The sequence below is a fragment of the Ictidomys tridecemlineatus genome, chromosome 10 (assembly GCF_052094955.1).
Source record: "Ictidomys tridecemlineatus isolate mIctTri1 chromosome 10, mIctTri1.hap1, whole genome shotgun sequence".
NCBI lineage: Eukaryota > Metazoa > Chordata > Mammalia > Rodentia > Sciuridae > Ictidomys > Ictidomys tridecemlineatus.
Genome location: NC_135486.1, coordinates 49249481 through 49267490, shown reverse-complemented (window position 1 = coordinate 49267490; position 18010 = coordinate 49249481). Strand labels below are relative to the sequence as shown.

Genomic DNA, 18010 nt, shown 5'->3' with positions numbered 1-18010 from the left:
CCATTTTTATCATGTACCTTTTGCCCTAAGCTCTGCACAACTTTTAGATCTCACGGGAAGCACTGACTGGCATTGTTTTGTAGATGTTAGAACACTGACCTCTTTATTGTACTGGTCTCTCAGAGGTGGGGCTGGCAAAGCTCTGGCTCACATCACTAGGACATCCTTAAAATGCACACAGGTCCTTGCCCGATGTAGCCATGAGGTAAAGAAACTGGTAATCTGTTGTTATTTCTCAACTTCTTTTTGCATTAAAAAAAAAATGGGACCAGGTACCGCATAGAAATTACAGCTCATGGACAATGGAAGAGTGGTGGACAGAGGAGGGTCTATGGTTTATCATGAAGACTATGAAGTTTTTATTCACTTAAAAAGTATTTACCAAGAATAATGCTGGGTACTATCGACGTGACAAAAATTTAAAAGATAGCTCTCTCAATGAGGTCACAGATTTATACATGTATGGATGGTTCTTGACTTAGGATGGTTTTGACTTAAAGATTTTTCAGCTTTATGGCTGGGCACTAGGGTGCATGCCTGTAGTCCCTGCAACTGTGGAGGCTGAGGCAGGGGGGTTGTGAGTTAGAGGCCAGCCTCAGCAACTTAGCAAGGTCCTAAGCAACTTAGTGAGACCCTGTCTCAAAAGACAAAAAGGGGTAGGGATGTGGCTTAGTGGTAAAACATGTCTGGGTTTAATCTCTAGTACCAAAAAAAAAAAAAGATTTTTCAGCTTTACTGTAGTGGAAGAACAGTATGCATTCAGTAGCAACTGTACTTCAAATTTTGAATTTTGTTCTTTTTCTGGACTGACAAAAGACAGTAAGATCTTCTGATGCTGGGCAGCAATTTCAAGCTGCAGTTCCATCAGCTGTGTGTTCACAAAGGGGAGCAACAGATACTGTACCACGTGCTGTATTGCTCAGCTTGAGTATTTGGCAGGTTGGGTTTCTTAAATGCATTTTCCTTATGATACTTTCTGTTTACCAAGGCTTTATCACGACATGGCCTCACCATAAGCTGGGGATTTTTTTTTTTTTTGTATGAGCAAGTAAAATGCAGCATCTTAGGAATTCTAAGAGCATTGCCTGGGTGTGCAGGGAAAGCTTCCTGAGGGGTCTGGTGTTCATGCTGCTATCAATCTGACCAGGAGGAACCAGGCAAGTGAGGCGTTTAGAGGCAAAAGAGCTGCCTAGGAAAATTTCAGGAGGTTAGTAAGAAATAGAGAGATTATTAGGGGAAACCACGGTCTGACAGCAGGCCTCTGGCTCACTCACCTGTCCAGCCTCAGCTCCTTCTTAGCCAACATGAGGCATATTGAGGGTTCCAGGCCTCTGCATCTCAGTCCCTCACTAGCCCACCTCCATCGAGCTCCATGAGAGACTAAATATGGTAAAAACTGTATTCTGCCATCGTGGGTATAGAGAGGCATTTTCCTGCTATTCTGAAAGGAGCTATAATCCTCTGTCATCAAACAAGGAGCAGAGAGTTGACACCTGGTGGACAATAACTATTGTCCATTTCTGGCCAAACTGCAGCGGAGCCTCGCTTGGACTCTGCCTGGAACCACAGAATGTCTAGACTGCAAACCTCATAAAAGCAATAACTGCTGCTAATAATCTCTAAAGCTGTGAGAAACATGTTAAAAATAGAGTTACAGAAGAATTTTTGTTCGTGCCTCCCACAGGTTCTGGCAGGTATGGCTTGCTTAGAACTAGTGGCCGATAGGATCTGAGTCACAGGATGATCGGAAGGGAATTCTCAGGGGTAGCTTTGCGCTTTTACTCACCAGCAGTCTAGGAACATGTGGGTTATTTCAAATGCTGGCCATGAGGCCACCGTGCCCTGTGTTGGAGGCTTCTGTGTGTGCCTTCCGTCATGTGGCATTGTCTGCCTCTTAGAGAAGGGGCAGAGAGGATGGGGTACCAGAACTCAGTTTAGCTCCAAGGGGAGGCTGTGTTGGATGGAAATAGAAGTCCCTCAGGATTTTTAAATAAGTTTCAACAAGTTTATAAATTAATTGTGCTTTTGTTGTTGTTTCCTTCCAAGTCAGAGAACACTTCCCCACCCTCTGCCCTGATTGCACCTCTCAGGGGTTTCCTTTAACAGAGAAGCTAATGGTCTGCCAGGTGCAAGGTGTGAAGACAAATGTTTCCACTTAGAAGTGAATGCATCTCCATTACAAGGGATCATGACAGTCTCAGAAGGAAAGACTCTGCAATGGATGGATTTTACTCGGCCTCCAAGAAAACATGGCAGTTAGATGCAACCAGGTTCTCTAAAGGTTCGGGGCTGCCCTGTTATAACCCAGGGATTCTAACTGCATAGGAAGCCTGGCAGTGGCAGTCATGGGAAGGGTGGCATGGAGACTCCAGCAAGTTTGGGCACCAGTGATAACCACTAGCTATTATTTACCACGTCCCCGGGGTGTTCCTGACGTTTAAGCCACGGTTTATATACGGCTTCTAATCCTCACAACGACCAGTGAGTTGGGAACCGTTTCTCTGATGGGAAAGTGAAGACCTAGGAAGTCAAACAAGCTGCGAACACAAGGGTAGAGCACTGATTTGAACACAAATTTGGGTAATTCCACAGCCCAGCCTCCCTTTGTCTCATTAAATGATGGATTGTACAGTACAGCAATCTTTAGCACATCATGGGACTGCTTGCCTTGGGGTTGATGTTATGGTTTGAACAGTTCTGTATCCTTGAGGCCAAGTGAGAAAAATTGCTGCTGATAACAAGCATGCCTATATTCACAGGGCCTCTTTCCTGAGGTTTTCTGGGCCTTGAAAACAGTTCTGGCAATTTTCTGAACCTACCAGGGCCCTTGGGGACTTTTTGGAGAGCCTGCTAGGAGGAGAGCCTCAGTGCTCTGGATGCTGTAATTTTCATCGAATTCATGCATAATCAAGGTGTAGCACACGATGTTTTGATGTATGTGTACATAGCAAAATGATGACTGTAGCCGAGCAAGTTACCTGTCCTCCTCACACAGTTACCACTTTATGTCTGTGGTGAGAACACCTGAGATCTACTGTCAGCCAATTTCCAGGATACAACACAGCACTGCTAACCATGGTCCCTTGATCCAGATTTGTTCACCCTCCCTAACCGAAACAGATATGCCCTTTGAGCAACATCTGCCCACTTCCTCCACCTCCCTACGCCTGGTAACCACCACTCTATTCCGTTTCTGTGAACTTAACTTTTTTGGATTCTACATATTGGTAAGACCACGCATCATCCAGTATTTTTCTTTCTGTGTCTGGCTTTTTTCATTAAGCTTAATGTCCTCCCTGTGGTCACAAATGGCTGGATTTCTTTCTTTTTCAAGGATAAATAATACTCCATAGTGTGTGTGTGTGTGTGTGTATGTGTGTGTGTGTGTGGTGTGTGTGTGTGTCTTTTCTGTTTTAAATCCATTCATCTGTTGGTGAATACTTAGTATACCCATGCCCATTCCACTAGCATACAGCTGGACTCCGCTAGCTTGCGGCTGTGCTGGGGACCTTAGGCAACCAGATGAGCCTGTATTCCTAGAGGTCACTGGGGTACCCTTCCCTGTGTTCTTACAAGAACTGAGTGGAAGAAAAATGGCATAGAGGAGGGCCAGTGGCCAGGGAGGAGCCCTCGCTGACTCACCCCTGGACCTCTCAGACCAGCCACCATGGCAAGTGCCTTTTTCTCTGTCCCTCTTCCTCGACTGTTGCCTTCTTTACCTCCTTGGATATTCCCAGAACACCCTGGAGATGCTGAATCTGAAAAGAACCCCCATTTGTGTGAACGGAAATGCAGAGGTGATGTGACTCCATGCCATGGACAGCATGGTAAAGGGCACCTGCCAGCCCAGGGAACACCCCTGGGGCAGCAAAAGCTCCCCAGCCTTCAAAGTCAGAGCTTCTAATCATGGCTACCAGGGCTACCGTGGGGCCCTTCTAGCAACCCACCCGGTAACCAACATTTATTGAGCACACCCTGGGCTGTGGGCCTCAGGTCTGTCCCTGGGCCTTCCTTTCATGACACCATGTTACAGGCAGAGTTCCCGCTGAAGACCTCATTTCCTAGGCTCCCTGGTCACCTGGCTTCCCACTAGCTCTGCCCAGGGGGAGACCGGAGGGTGGCAGGTGGAAAAACTAGGTCTTCTCCTCTACTGTTTCTGCCTGGGACATCTCCTGCAGTGTCTGAGTGTCCTTGGCTCCAGCTCCTGCAGAATAGACCTCTGCGGTTCCAACTTCTACTGAGGATCCCAGCAATGAAGACCCCTTCATCCTACCCACCCAATGGTGGCAGTGGCCTCCTGCAGCTGCTGATCTTGGGGTGCCCCTGTTGGCTTCTCCTCTCTCCCATCACCCATATAAGCCACTACCTCATGATGTCCCCTCTCTTTAGAGACTTGGGTCTTGGCTGGCCCTACAGATTCATATAAGTTGGTTCTGAATGAAGGCTTTGCCGGCATTCCTTAGAACAGCCCCCAGGGACTCTTGTTTTATAGATCAGAACCCTGAAGCTCAGAGATGAGAAAGGACTTGGTGTCTCATGACTAGAGAGTAGTTCAGCCAGAATTAAGACCTACTCCTGTCTAGAGCAAGCCTGGTGTCCCACTCACTCCTCTGGTTGCTACTTTGAGCTTTTGTTTCCTCATATCTAAAAGAGACAAAATAGGTCTACAGTGCAGCACTGTTTACAGGGAGGGAGGGAAAGAGGGGGAGAATGAGAGCGAGCAAGCGAGAGTGAGCCTGTATCCATCCATATGCCTTGGGATGCCTCCATGATGGGTCCCATCTTGACACCCAGCCTCAGTGGGCATGTGCTGCCAGTGAGTCCTACTATATGCTTTTCCCCGTGCCCTTCACAGGGAAGCCAATGTGGGCTGGTGGCTCTCCCTGCAAAATCAGCCAGTGAGTGATGGGCAGTACCCAGGGATCTACACTGTCTAGGGCATTTGGTTGCCCCGAGCAAGGGGCTTGAAAGTTAACTCTCTTTTGGATTTGTGTGTTTTTTTTTTGTTTTGTTTTGTTTTTGTTTTTGTTTTTGCTCTAAGTTCTTAGAGGTTTCCACAGGTGTCGGTTTTAGGCTGCCGTTGGTAGAATTCATGGTTTTATTATTTCCTGAAGAATGCTATTTATTTCTTAGTCCTTCTCCATGAAAGAGAGCTCTCTGTAGTAGGAGATGAATAAGGACCAAACTGCTAAAACTGTCTTTCTGGTTCCAGAGATAGAGCCATTCTTTCCTTGCAGCCCAGAATGTAATCTTGAGATAGGAAACTAAAACTAGCTTTTCTTTTCCCCTGATCTCATGGTATATTAGAGTCAGAAAACCCTCAAACTTCATCTAGCACAGAATAAGCTTCTATTTTGCAGAGGAGAACAATCAAGGCTTCTGGAGATTAAGTGAACTGTTTAAAGTCACACAGTGTGTTGGTGGCAGAAGCAAACCTAGAACACAAGGTGTCTCATTCCCCATTATGGGAAGGGGGTGTGTGGCCTGGATCCACAAGCAGAGGTAGAAAAATTGCTCCATGTTTGTCATCAGCCAGATCCCAAGATGACACTGGAGGATCCGGTTAGGACCACAGCCCTGTGTTTCAAACAGTTCCAAATCACTACTGTGGTTGCAGAAGCAGACTTGGCATAGCTGTGCCTTTCGGTAAAGATTTTGTCCACAAATATCTTAATTTTATTTACTAGGCTGTCTGGCACATAATAGCATGCATTATTAATAGAGTAGCTAATACCATCTATTAAATAGGCACACTCTTTGCATTGTAAAATGAGCCTCTCTTTTGCGGTGTGCTTTACAACACCATGTGAAAACAGCATGTGCTCAGAATATTCTAGCAGGCTTCCATTTGACCTTATGTGAAAATACAAAAGAAGGGGCCAGTGCTGGCCCATCTCAGTGTCCTGGTGATGAATGCAGAAGCACATCTTTAAGCCGCATGCTCTCCTGGACCAGTGTGTGTCTGAAGGGCTTCTGACAGGGTGAACCTCTGGTTCTGAAACTCTTATTCTCCCCCACTGCCCAAGTTTGTCCACTACCTCCAATGGTGAGTCACGGAGATTTCATCTGCCACCCGCGGCCTTGTGAGCGCTACAACCATGGAACTGTGGTGGAGTTTTACTGCGATCCTGGCTACAGCCTCACCAGTGACTACAAGTACATCACCTGCCAGTACGGAGAGTGGTTCCCTTCCTATCAAGTCTACTGCATCAAATCAGGTGGGTCCTCGGAGGAGGAGTGGCAGGCCCTCCCGGGACTGCTTGTGTCTGCTCCCCTCCCACAGCCAGCATCAGGAACAGGCTGTGGAAACGTGTTGCCGATATGTGGGGCTGGGCTGTCCTGTGCCAGATGATTCCAGGCCCTGTTCTGAGGGTCAGGAGTACTAACCTGTCCATTCCCAGGTTAAAATGCTGGTCCTCTGGACAGGGTCCCTAGACCCTTGGCATCCATGAAAGGACCTCGGGCTCTGGTCAGTTTTCTCCCATCCTTGGCAAGGATACAGGCAAGGATACAGGCCTGGGGGTGTGACCAGAATCCTGCACCCTGCCCTGGGACTCAGTGATCCACCTTCCTCTTCCACTAATGAATGGATGTGAGAATACAAACGATACTATGGACACTAAGGCTTTTTCTCACTTACACAAATGGAAGTCATTTTCACGTTCCAGTGCTTTCCTAACTTAGTGACCAGTTACTTGAGAACTAGCTTCACCACTCAGCCCACCAAGGTAGTGACCACATAACAGAGGCCTGGGTACCGGCATGCCAATCTCCTGCCCTGCCCTGCCCTGCCCTGCCCACTGTCTCCAGCATTTTCCAGACCATGGCCATGGCCACTGCTCCAAGCCACAGTGATGGCTGCATGCTGCCGCCCTGGACACAGCACGTGAGGGACATGCTTTGTTAATACTGGGAATCTGGAGGCACACAGGTGTCCGCGTGAACCAGCAAGGGGAGAGGTGCACAGAATAAGAGGACGGCCACCGAGCATGAGGAGAGGAGGGAGGAGGAGGAGGCAGGGGACGGGGTAGCTTGTGGCAAAAGGCTGAAGCTCTGTTCTGGAAGGTTCTGCTCTTATTGAATCTTACTTTCAGGCACTCGATGGACAAAGTGAGGCTGAGAGCTTTGGGACAGGCCTGTCCCCTTAATCCTCCTTTTTTGGCTTTATGCTACCACCCCTTACCCCAGCTAATAACATGTCCCAGAACATCACCAAGGCCTATAGTCCCACTCCTCCCTCCCCCAGCCCTTGGTCCATTTCAGAACAACCTCCTTCAGAAAGAGGACCCCTGCCACTCTCTGCACAAGGAGGCCCATTATTTAGGTCTATGCCAGGCTCTCAGGCCAGGTATAGAATCTGAAAGGGAAAGTCTGTCTTCGACCCCACAGAGCCCGTGCTGCAAGGTGGGTTTTAGTGTTTGTGAATCCTAATGTGATTGATAGGCACTGTGCCAGGTGCATGGTGTCACTGTTGAGCCCCAAGGGGCCAATAGGTACTCTCTGGGTGTCTCATGTGCCAGATGAATCCATCAAAGGAACCTACGGGGACTTTGGCACCTGTCACAGCACAAACCTATTGCATGGTTCTGTTCTCTCACGGCAGAGCAAACATGGCCCAGCACCCACGAGACCCTCCTGACCACATGGAAGATCGTGGCATTCACGGCAACCAGTGTGCTGCTGGTGCTGCTGCTTGTCATCTTGGCCAGGATGTTCCAGACCAAGTTCAAGGCCCACTTCCCCCCCAGGTCAGTGCAGCAGAGAGAGCATGTGACAAGTGTGAAGCCAAGGTCCTTGGGTGGAACAGGGAAGAGAGAGAAACACCTTCCTGGAATGTTTTGGGGTATCTGGGGGCCAGAGCACCATGGGCCTCATTTGTCCTTCCCCCAGGAGAACATTCCGGGGCGGGCATTGTGAGGGCTAGAGAAGGGAAACAAATGAGGGCTGCCTGGTGCTCACTGCCCCACAGGGCGCCACTCCCACCTTCATGTGGCCCTGGAGGACGAGACATGGACAGAGGACAGAGGTCCTAGGTGTGTGTCCAGCAGAGGTCAGTTGTGTGTATAATGGGCAGTCACAGGAGGGAGAACAGACATGATGGGCAATCAGGAAGGGGCGAGTGAGCCTCTGCCCTGAGTCTAATCTGAGCCTGCTGAATGGGATATTTGGAGGGTGTATCTCTATACCCCGACCCTGTGCCCCACCCACTGCCCCTGTTGGCTACACAAATAAGCTCAGCCTGGTGTCTTCACCCCCTGTAATTACCATAACAATTTAGGACCTAATGCCTCAGAACAGGGCACTTTCCAACTAAGAACAATCTAGCTCCCAGGATCATGCAAACCACCCCTGAAAGGGGGAATCTTGCTTAGGGAAGGAGAAGGCTCCTGGAACCAGCCACCTCCTTCTCTCCCCTCCAGGAAAACCCAGTGTCTCTCTCACAACTCCCTATGAGGAAAGGGGCAGCTTATTGGGGACAACATTCACTCCCTTTCCCTTAGCCCCACCCGTCCAGGGCAGGACACCTCACTTCCCTTAGCAATGCTAAGTCAGGATGTGTTAGTCAGCTTTGTGGTCACCATGATGAAATGCCTGCGATAAACAACTTCGAAGGAGAAAAGATTTAATTTGGACACAGGGTTTCAGAGATTTTATTTCGTGGTCGGCTGGTCCTATCACTGTGTGCCCGAGGCAAGGCAGAACATCACGTCAAGGAGCACACAGTGGAGCAAGGCTGTGCAAGTCACATTAGCCAGAAAGCAGAGAGAAGGGCATGGGAGAGAGGCTCAAGTCCCAAGATCCCTTTCAAGGGCCCGTGTGCAATATCTGATTCCTACCACTAGGTCCCACTTCTTAAAGTCTCCACAACCTTGCAGTAGCGCTATCAACTGGTCCTCAACACAAGAGCTTTTGGAGTGGATCCAAGTCATAACAGTGAGTTAGCAGCAGGTGCCCCGCAAGGTCACGTCTTATAGGCATGCCACTTTCCCTAGCCATGAAAGTGTGCTAGGTATAGGGTCACCTGCACCCCTCTCCATACCAAAAGATGTGTCTGTGCCACCCTGGTGCCATCACCAAGCCCATCCTGAAGTGCCAGAAACTTCCTTCCTCTCAAACCTGCCATCCCTTCTGAGTCTGCATCATTATTATTTATTAATCCAGGAACCATGTTCTATCACTGAGCAATTACGGTGTCTCAGAAAGGCCGAAGGATCACAAAGAGGAGGCTAAATACACGGCTGTGATTTATAGTACATTAGAGTACTTTAAAATGGCCCGCAGAAGCTATTTTTCTACTTCTGCTTGGAAGAAGTTTCCAGGATATCGACTAAATATTAAGATGTTTCAAAAATGTTCTCAAAACTCTTTCACTTGATGTTCTAAATCCCTTGAGTATTTCCGTCTTGTATTATTCTCTTGTTTTGGAAAATTCGATTCCATCTGTCCAAATGGATGGTAAGATTCTCAAGGGCAAGTCAAGAATGAAGATTGTTCCCCCTGTCCCAGGAATACAGACACTGTGGAGATGTTTGATGATAGGGCATATGGCAGCTGAGCAGCCTGGTTGGGGCTTAGCAGGTCATGGGGGACGCTGCCTGAGCACAGGCCATTAGGGCGGTAAATGGAGAATACAGAGAGGCCTGTCCTGGACAGGATGACCTGGAGGTGAAAGGGACAGTGAGGAGACCTAAGTGAGAAGAGGAGGTCCTTTGTCCAGGATGCACTAACTAGCGGCTCTAAGAGAGGCAATATCAGATTCCAAATATCCTTCTCTCCTGCCTGCCACCCTCTAGGGAGCATGGGCTTTGATAATCTTCCACCCTCTCCGGGTAGCCTTGAAGAACTATAGAGCAAGGAGCTTACCACCATGAGCCTAGGCCTTTGCAAGATGTTTCTCATAGTGGACTCCAGACCATCCTTCAATCATTAGAGAAAAGTGCAGTCAGATACTGTCCTCTACCTCAGGTGCCATGTCCAGACCTTTCATATCTTTGGGATTTGGAGCCATTAGCACTTGGGGATTCAGGCTCCTCCTGCCCAAATGGGTCACCTTTCCTTCCTGACATGTCACTATCTGAACTCAATGCAGCTCAGAGCTCTAGCTTTCAGCAGAATCAGTAAGCTCTGTCCGCCACTTACCACTCTGGGTTCCTTCTGGAGCCAGGAACAGAGTGCAGTGGTCCGATGGAGCCCGGGGTTGGTGTCAGACACCACCTGGGCGCGAGCCCAGCTGTGCTGACCATGCAGAGTGATGAGATACACAGGGGCCAGGCCCGGAGCAATGCAAGTGCCCCTACATGAGCATGCCTGTGAGGTGACAAATTGGCTTCCCAGCCACCACCGGAGCCCTCATGCCAGCAGCACAGGCTGTGCGTAAGCTACCATGCTGGAGGGGTCAGGAGGTGGCCTGTGAACCCACACAACTTGAATGAGGAAGTCAGGTCAGAGCGTGCTCCTAGTCAGACTTTTCCATTTTGTTGTTATTCTGTCTTGTCTAAAATGAGTGGTTTTTATACTAGACCAGAAAACAAAACAAAACATATCAGGCACAGACTAGTCATCTTCCACGGGGCACTTAGGGTCCACCATTCCCTGGAGGTTTCACGGTGCCATTCTGCTTTCAACAACCATCCTGGGAGATACAGCAGAGGCACCTTGGATATTCTGCTAGATTGGGTCACATGGTTCCTTCCCTTCCACACACAAGTTCAAAGCCCAAACCCAGAGGCCAAATTAGGGAGGAAAGAAGTACAGGAGGTAGTAGATCTCAGAGGCAACAGGGGCACTGAGGCAGAAGGATACCAGAGTGACAAGAGCAAAACCTCTTCCCTCTCAAGCATGGCCATGGTGGGCTTCACTGTCTGCCAGAGCAGACCCAGAAATTAGGCTGGTTCTTCTGCACCACCATCCATGCTGGTCTCTAGCACCCACTGGGAGCCCCAAGCATCCCAGCTCTGGTGGGGAGCATTGGAGTAGCCTTCTGACTTATTGACACCATTTCCTCCACACAGGGGGCCTCCCAGGAGTTCCAGCAGTGACCCTGACTTCGTGGTAGTGGATGGTGTGCCCGTCATGCTCCCGTCCTATGATGAGGCTGTGAGTGGTGGCTTGAGTGCCTTAGGCCCCGGGTATCTGGCCTCGGTGGGCCAGGGATGCCCTATACCTGTGGACGACCAGAGCCCCCCAGCATATCCTGGCTCTGGGGACACGGATACAGGACCAGGAGAGTCAGAAACCTGTGACAGCACATCGGGCTCTTCCGAGCTGCTCCAGAGTCTATATTCACCTCCCATGTGCCAAGGGGGCACCCGCCCCACCTCAGACAACCCTGACTCAATTACTAGCACGGCGGGGGAGGTGGCATCCACCAGCCCGGGCATCGACATTGCAGATGGTAAGTATTTGCCCCAAGGCTGAGCTGCACCTGTAAACACCTCACACCCAGCATCCTTAAGCCAGCCCCTTGCTGCGCACAGCCCGGCTCCCTAGCACAGGGCTGAGTCATTTGCCTTCCACTCAGCTCCCATTGTTTTCTGCTTTCGGTAATAAGTAGAGGCTTTGGCCAAGGCCAGTCATTGTAAGGAATGATTATCATTTTGCAAATAATAGGTCCACTAATGGAAATTTTAGGAGACGCAAAGGGCACCACGCCATCCAGAGTTGAAAGGCTACATTGGCCCTGCTTTAGTTTTGTAGCAGGTATGTGATACAGGATGGTTTCCTTCTTTATCCCTTAATTAGGCAAGGCTTCTTAAAGCAGAGCTTAGGAACAGGATAACACACCCAGGCAAAGAGAAAATGTCAGGGCCCTGACAGTATCCCAGCCCCAGAGAAGTGCTGTGTATAGAGAAGTTACTTTTACCCCATGTGAGATAAAAGGTGCTCATGCACCTGTTGCGAGGAAGGGCGGAGTACAGCTCATGGAAAGGGAGGGAAAATGTATCAATTATTTAGGGATCTGTTTCCCAAGGGAGGAAAGCACCAGCCCAACTTTGCAACTATGAATTCTATTTTATGGTATTAGCAACACAGAAACAGAGGCCTCTTGGGTCCCCACAGAGTACCTTTCCTGAAAACCACACTGCCTTTCTGAACTTGAATCTGTCACTAAAGTCTAACACGTTATTTTATTCTTTTAATGAACTGGGAATAGGATCACAATTGCTTTCCAGCAAATAGATGTTATACCAAAGAGTTGGCTTATGTGATCTTTCTTCTCCTCACTGATTTCTGGAATTGTCAAAATTCCAAATTGCTATGGTGTTTTTAGTTATCCTAAGCTCATAAGCGTGTCTTCTTTAACAGAGATCCCTCTAATGGAAGAAGATCCCTAACTGGGTGAACGCCTCAAACTTCGACTGCCCCTTGGGGAAAGGAATCTTCAGCCTTGGAGGGAAAGCCACAGACAGACAGAGCTTGAGGGCATGAGGGACATTTTCTAATCTATCTACATGGGGACAGAGATTCACATCATACATCTCGAACTCAACAGTGAGGCTAACAAACTGCAGGGGCAGTGCTTTTAAAAGACACTCGAGGATTTGACAAGACCAGTGGGGCAGACCCCTGTGCTGTCCTGAAGGAGGTGTTGAGTGTGCTCAGTCCTGCGGAACCTGGGGCAGTGCCATACGCACCCACTGCATCACACATCCTGTTGGCCTCTGTTATGAGTGCTCCCTGCCCCCTCTGAAAGCATGTCACATTTTGTAAATTTGCTTCTCAAATCTGCTTCAAACTGTTGCTGGACTCCAAAGCTGGACGGGTCAGCCTCTGCAGAAAGTCCATGTTGAGCTACCAGAAGAGGAGCACACCTCCCCTGTGCCCTCAGTAAGGGACCAACTTCCAACAGAAAGGCTCTCGGATGACATTCGGACCATCTTCCTTCAGCCGGGAAAGCTCTGCTCAGAGCAGGATGTGGCGGTCCCCATCAGAAAGGGAAGGAAAGACAAGCAGACTCTACTTTCTGGCAATTTCTTCAAGGAGGGGAGTTCTCGTACTCTGTGCCACGGAGCATCAAAACATCAGCGTTTGGTGATGGAGCATCAGTATTTGTGTTCGTGGTATGGCACGTGGGTCCCTGGTGTTGGCTAAGTCACGTGACTTTACGTATGATCAGAATGTGTTCAAATACATCTCATGGTGGAGAAAGTAACTAAGGTAATGTTTGGTTTGGGACTTTTAAAAAGACTCCATCCAACAGTTGACCTGAGTCATGAGTTTCTTTCTGGGTGACTGTTATGTTGCCCTTACTCCAAAACTTAGACATATTTTTATTTTCCAAAACAGAAATTGTTTCTGTAAACATATTCTTCCTCCAAAGAAAGTGAATTCTTTATTTCCCCACATTATTTTGTCCTGCAGAATCAGGAGGCTCCTCCCAGCCCCAAGACTGCCTTCCTCTCTTGCTTCTGGGGCCTCGAGCTGCCTCTCCTGCCTGCCATCCCTACAGTCCTGCTGCAGGGGTCTCAACAGTGCCCACTGGGTGTTGTTCCTATGAAACTGATTGATTGATATATAGCAAACAAACAAACAAAAAAAAATGCCCTGACTCCGAAAGTGTCTCTTCAAATATATGTTGGTTTGTGGAGTTGATTCCTTTCCTCCTCTGGGTTTTAGACAAATATAAACAAAACTCTGATCCATAAAATTGCTGTGCCGACAGAGCAGTGAGGGCTGGAAGCTTGATCGGGTCTTGGTTTTTTCTTGACACAGACTGATTAAAAATTAAGAAGAAAATGTCAGTTTGAAGCGTGACTTTAATAGTGGAGTGGAGTTGGGCGGGCAGGAAGCCGGTGGCAGTGATCATGGGTGATGGGAAGAAAATGTGGGCTTAAGAACTGAAGGCTAGTCTGGGGTTGTGACTCAGGCATAGAGCGCTTACCTTGCACGTAAGGTAAGGGTTCAATCCGCAGTACCACATAAAAATAAATAAATAAAATAAAGGTGTTGTATCCAACTATCACCAAAAAATAAATTTTAAAAAAAAGAACTTGAGGCTGACCTAGAGGACACCTGGAAAGGGCTTGCCTAGCCATCACCTAATGCAGAGCCCACCCTTGGAGGAGGTGCCATCAGCAGTGACAATGGCGTTGAGCACGTGGTTACAGTGCTGGCAATTAGAGATGGGGTGACAGCCTCACCCTGCCCCGGCACAGCTTCATACCACTGGTCCCATTTATTTGAAGGAGCCGGTATTCACAAGGGCGGGTGGGTGTTAGGCGTCACGTGGCCTGATAGTGTGGGCCAGGTGGGAACAAGGGAAATGAGCCCTGTGTGGGCAGCCTCCACCCGGGAGCCAGAGCTGGGCTCTTCTCCATTCTCACACCTGTCCTCCCTCCCATGACCCCTACATGTAGCTGTCTCTCTGAGATCACTAGGTGAGTGTTCCATGTTCCATGAGACACACAGAAGGAGGCATGCAAGGCTATCTCTGTGGCCTCCCTTGCCTTCTTCCAGAAAACGTAGCAGCAGTGGACAGCCACCAAGCACAGGATTGCCTTGCCAGCCCTAGCCCCGGGGGAAAAAATGCCACAGTGCCAGAGACTTCAAGGTATTCGTGGCAACATAGTTCTAAGCACAGAGGCTGGCGGGAAGGCAGAGCATCTTAATTGCAACATCAGACAATGCCCAACCAAATCTCCAGGACACTCCCTGCCATCCCTGTACTCTGTAGACACACCAGAGATTCCGCTACAAATATTTACAGTGCTGTTGTTCTCACTACTGTGAGCATATGTGGCAAGAAAGAATCCACATGGTATTCCAAGCATGTCATGATCCTGGCTTTCATTTCTATTAAAAGTCTCGGAGGCCCTGGGTGTAATGGAACAGAATCACCTTTCTCCTGCCACCTTCTGAGTGCAGACAGATCTGGCTGTATGGTGACTTGGTGCCCTAGCCATGCACTGTGTGAAAGAACCATGCCAAACACAAATGCCCTCTGCCTCAGGGGAGGGCTGCCTGGGACACACAGCTGAGAAGCCCAGGGTGCTGTGACATGCCAGCCCAAGGTGTCCGCCCGAGTGTTTATTCCAAGGAAGAGCAGAGCAGATGTTTTCTGGCTGAATCGTTCCTTCTTATACGCACATCAGAAGTCACGGGTATCTTCACACTTCATTTCCATGTAGCTTTTTTTAATTGCAAGGTTGTGATTTGCTGGTGTGGAATCTTTAGGCCCTTTCCCACCTAATTTCACCCGGCCCAGCAGCTGGCATGCAGACAGGGCTGCTGTCTGTTCTTGCAGAGATCCTGGTACAGAGCTGCCCTGCAGGTGCAGGTGGGTCAAATGCAGAGGAGGCTCCTGGACCTCAGCCTGCTCCCACTCCTTCCTCCCAAGTCCAGGCCCAGCAGTATGCAGTTCCCCTTCCTCTAGCTGTTCCTCACAGAGGCTGCACAGCATCATGTGAGAGAGTGGGCTTTGGAAGGAAGGAGACAGACATCACCTGACTTCAAAACCTGCCTCCTTCCCTACCTGGCTGTGTACTTGGTCAAGGCATTGACCTCCTTGGACCTTAAATCCTAAATGTAGAATTTGGAGATGGTTTGCCTTTGTCTTCCTCTCTGGACTGTGGGGAGGATGATGGCTAATGTTAAGTCAAGTACCCAGTACACAGTGGGTATCTGATGCATGGAAATTATTGTCCCCCTTTTGAGTGGGAAGAAAGTGTCAAGTGAGTGAATAATGGCCACATGCAAACCCAGATGCTTCTGACCTGCCTTGAACCCTTCAGGATCCAAGGTGTTTGCAAGTAAAACTTGCTTGGGGTTTGCTGAAGCAGACTGGAATGAACTATACCTGTTCCCCTGGGAGCCCCTGCTTAAGTGCCCATCCCTGGCTTGCTGTATGCTAAGATTTTGAGCAAATGGAAATTTTCAATCTTTACCCATTAGGCATGTGCCCGCCTTCCCAGCACATCCCATCTCTGAACGCTACACAAAGTTCTGCTCAGGGAGGCAGGACAGCCTCAGAAATTCCCTCAAGGACCCTGAAGGACTCATCTCCGCAGGCAACCCTGTAGATTATCACTAACCTGCTTCCCTATTTTATTGTCTATTTTGGATTTAAAGCATAAAAGTTAATGCCTGTACATTTTCAAGGTGATAACTGGGAAAGTCTGCGGTCAAGATGCCTATTCTAGCAGGTAAAATAGGGCCCTGGAGAGTGACAGTCACTTATTAGGGAGGGTGAGTACCAAGCACGGTGGTATTGAAATCATAAAACTTAATGCAGAGTGTGCGCATCAACAAGGGGTTTAACTGCCATAGCAGGACGTAAAGCAGCCCACACTGGGCTGGAAACCAGTCCCCAGGTACCTGCAATACATTATTTTAAGTGGCCAAAGGAGTAGCCCAGCTAACTAAATGGGAGCCAAAAACCCACCTCACTGTGATGTTGATACCTCGTCCATGAGCTTCAAGCCACTTGGTAGCTCACAGAACACTGAGCTGCTGGTCACCCAAGGCCACTAGAAAAAGAAACCTAAGCACTAGCAGATGCATCGAGTTTGGGCAAGGGAGATGGGATGGAGCCTGCGGGAATCGAGACTAATATTTTCTGCTTGGAGCTGATAAGTATTTATAGACCCTGTTTTCATCAATAAATATTTCATAAGCACATATTCCATGCCAGGCTGTCTGTGCTCTTCAGTCTAGGAGGCAATAAGGACTGGGAAACATGCAGCTATGACCTGGGAGCTGCAGGAGGCCTCACTGTAGGCGGGTGCTGGATGAGTTCGGGGGGTGCACATTGCATGCCCTGTCCCAGGGATGAAGAGAGGAGACTGGGTTTGGGAGATGAACACTGGTTCTGCACTTCCAGAGCCTAGGATTGGGGTTAGGGGTGGAGAAAAGGAAAAGGGGGGAGGTGGTTGGGCAGAGGGGCAGAGAGATGGAACTGCAGAGGTCAGTGAGGGCCAGTTCATAAAGGGCCAGGAGTTCAAGCTAGGGAGGTAAATGGTTTCCCTTAGGGAAAAGGGGAAACCTTTGAAAGTGGGAAGAAGAAAAGTTGCTAGGGTGAGATGGGGAAGAGTGAGCAGGTTTGAGAACTATTTTGCAAGTCAATTCAGTTTTACTGAGTGTGACCCTAGGACTTAGGGTCTCAGGGTGTTAATGAATGATTTGGATCTGAAATGTCCCCTAAAAGCTCATGTAGAAAACATAGTCCCCAATGCAGCAAGATTGGGCTGGGGGTCTAGTTGAGTGGCAGAGCACTTGCCTAACAGGCCCTAGGTTCAATCCCCAGTGGTGCCAATCCCCCACCCCCTACCAAAAAAAAAAAAAAAGCCAAGAAACCCAGTGTACCAATGCAGCAAGGGGATTTGGGGCAATGATTGTATCGTGAGGACTCTAACTTCATCAGTGGGTTAATCAATTGATAGATGAATACATTCCTTGCGGGGAGGGGGACACGTTGGAAGAAGTAGATCACTGGCAGTGCCCTGGGAGGGTTTGTCTTCTCTCTGGCCCCCTCCTCTCTCTCTCTCTCTCTCTCCCTGCTTTCTAGCTATTATGAGCTACCACACCCTTCTGCCACAATGTTTCTGCCTTAGAACTGGTTGACCATGGACTGAATCCTCTGAACTCATGAGCCAAAATAAACTTTTACTTCTCTAAGTTGTTTTTGTCAGGTAATTTTGTTATAGTGACAGAAAGCCGACTAATACACAGGGGTGGGAGGTGCTCCCGGGTGCTGGTTTCCTCAACTGTAAAGTGAGAGAAAGGAGCAAAAGATCTAAAAGGTCTCTTTCAACTCTTGACTGGGGAGAAATTCTCTTCAGTCCTTCCCTCAATCTCTCTCAGCAATTGACCTCTCCTATTTGTCTTCTAACCCCCACCAACACCCATCTGATGCTCATCCTGATCCTTGTCCCGTGAGGTACCTGCTGCTTGGGACTGGCCCCTTAGAAAGGGGTCCACACTTCAGATATTCTGCAGGTGCCCTCAATTTGGATAGGAATGAGAGACAAGAGACACCAGACCATAAGCAATTCTGGTCTCTTGTGGCACTTCT

The 18010-nt window shown here is 48.8% G+C and overlaps 1 protein-coding gene across 3 annotated transcripts in view; it reads left to right on the top strand.

The window, feature by feature from the left end:
* Susd4 (sushi domain containing 4) overlaps positions 1-17613 on the top strand; it is a 137990-nt gene extending 120377 nt beyond the window's left edge. For all 3 annotated transcript variants that reach the window (XM_078022898.1, XM_078022897.1, XM_005326511.5), the window contains exons 6-9: positions 6027-6218; positions 7604-7748; positions 11013-11395; positions 12307-17613. In XM_078022898.1, coding sequence (XP_077879024.1) covers positions 6027-6218; positions 7604-7748; positions 11013-11395; positions 12307-12335 — 749 coding nt within the window. In that variant the 3' untranslated portion in view covers positions 12336-17613. The remainder of the gene's footprint in view (positions 1-6026; positions 6219-7603; positions 7749-11012; positions 11396-12306) is intronic.
* The last annotated feature ends 397 nt before the right edge of the window (positions 17614-18010 follow it).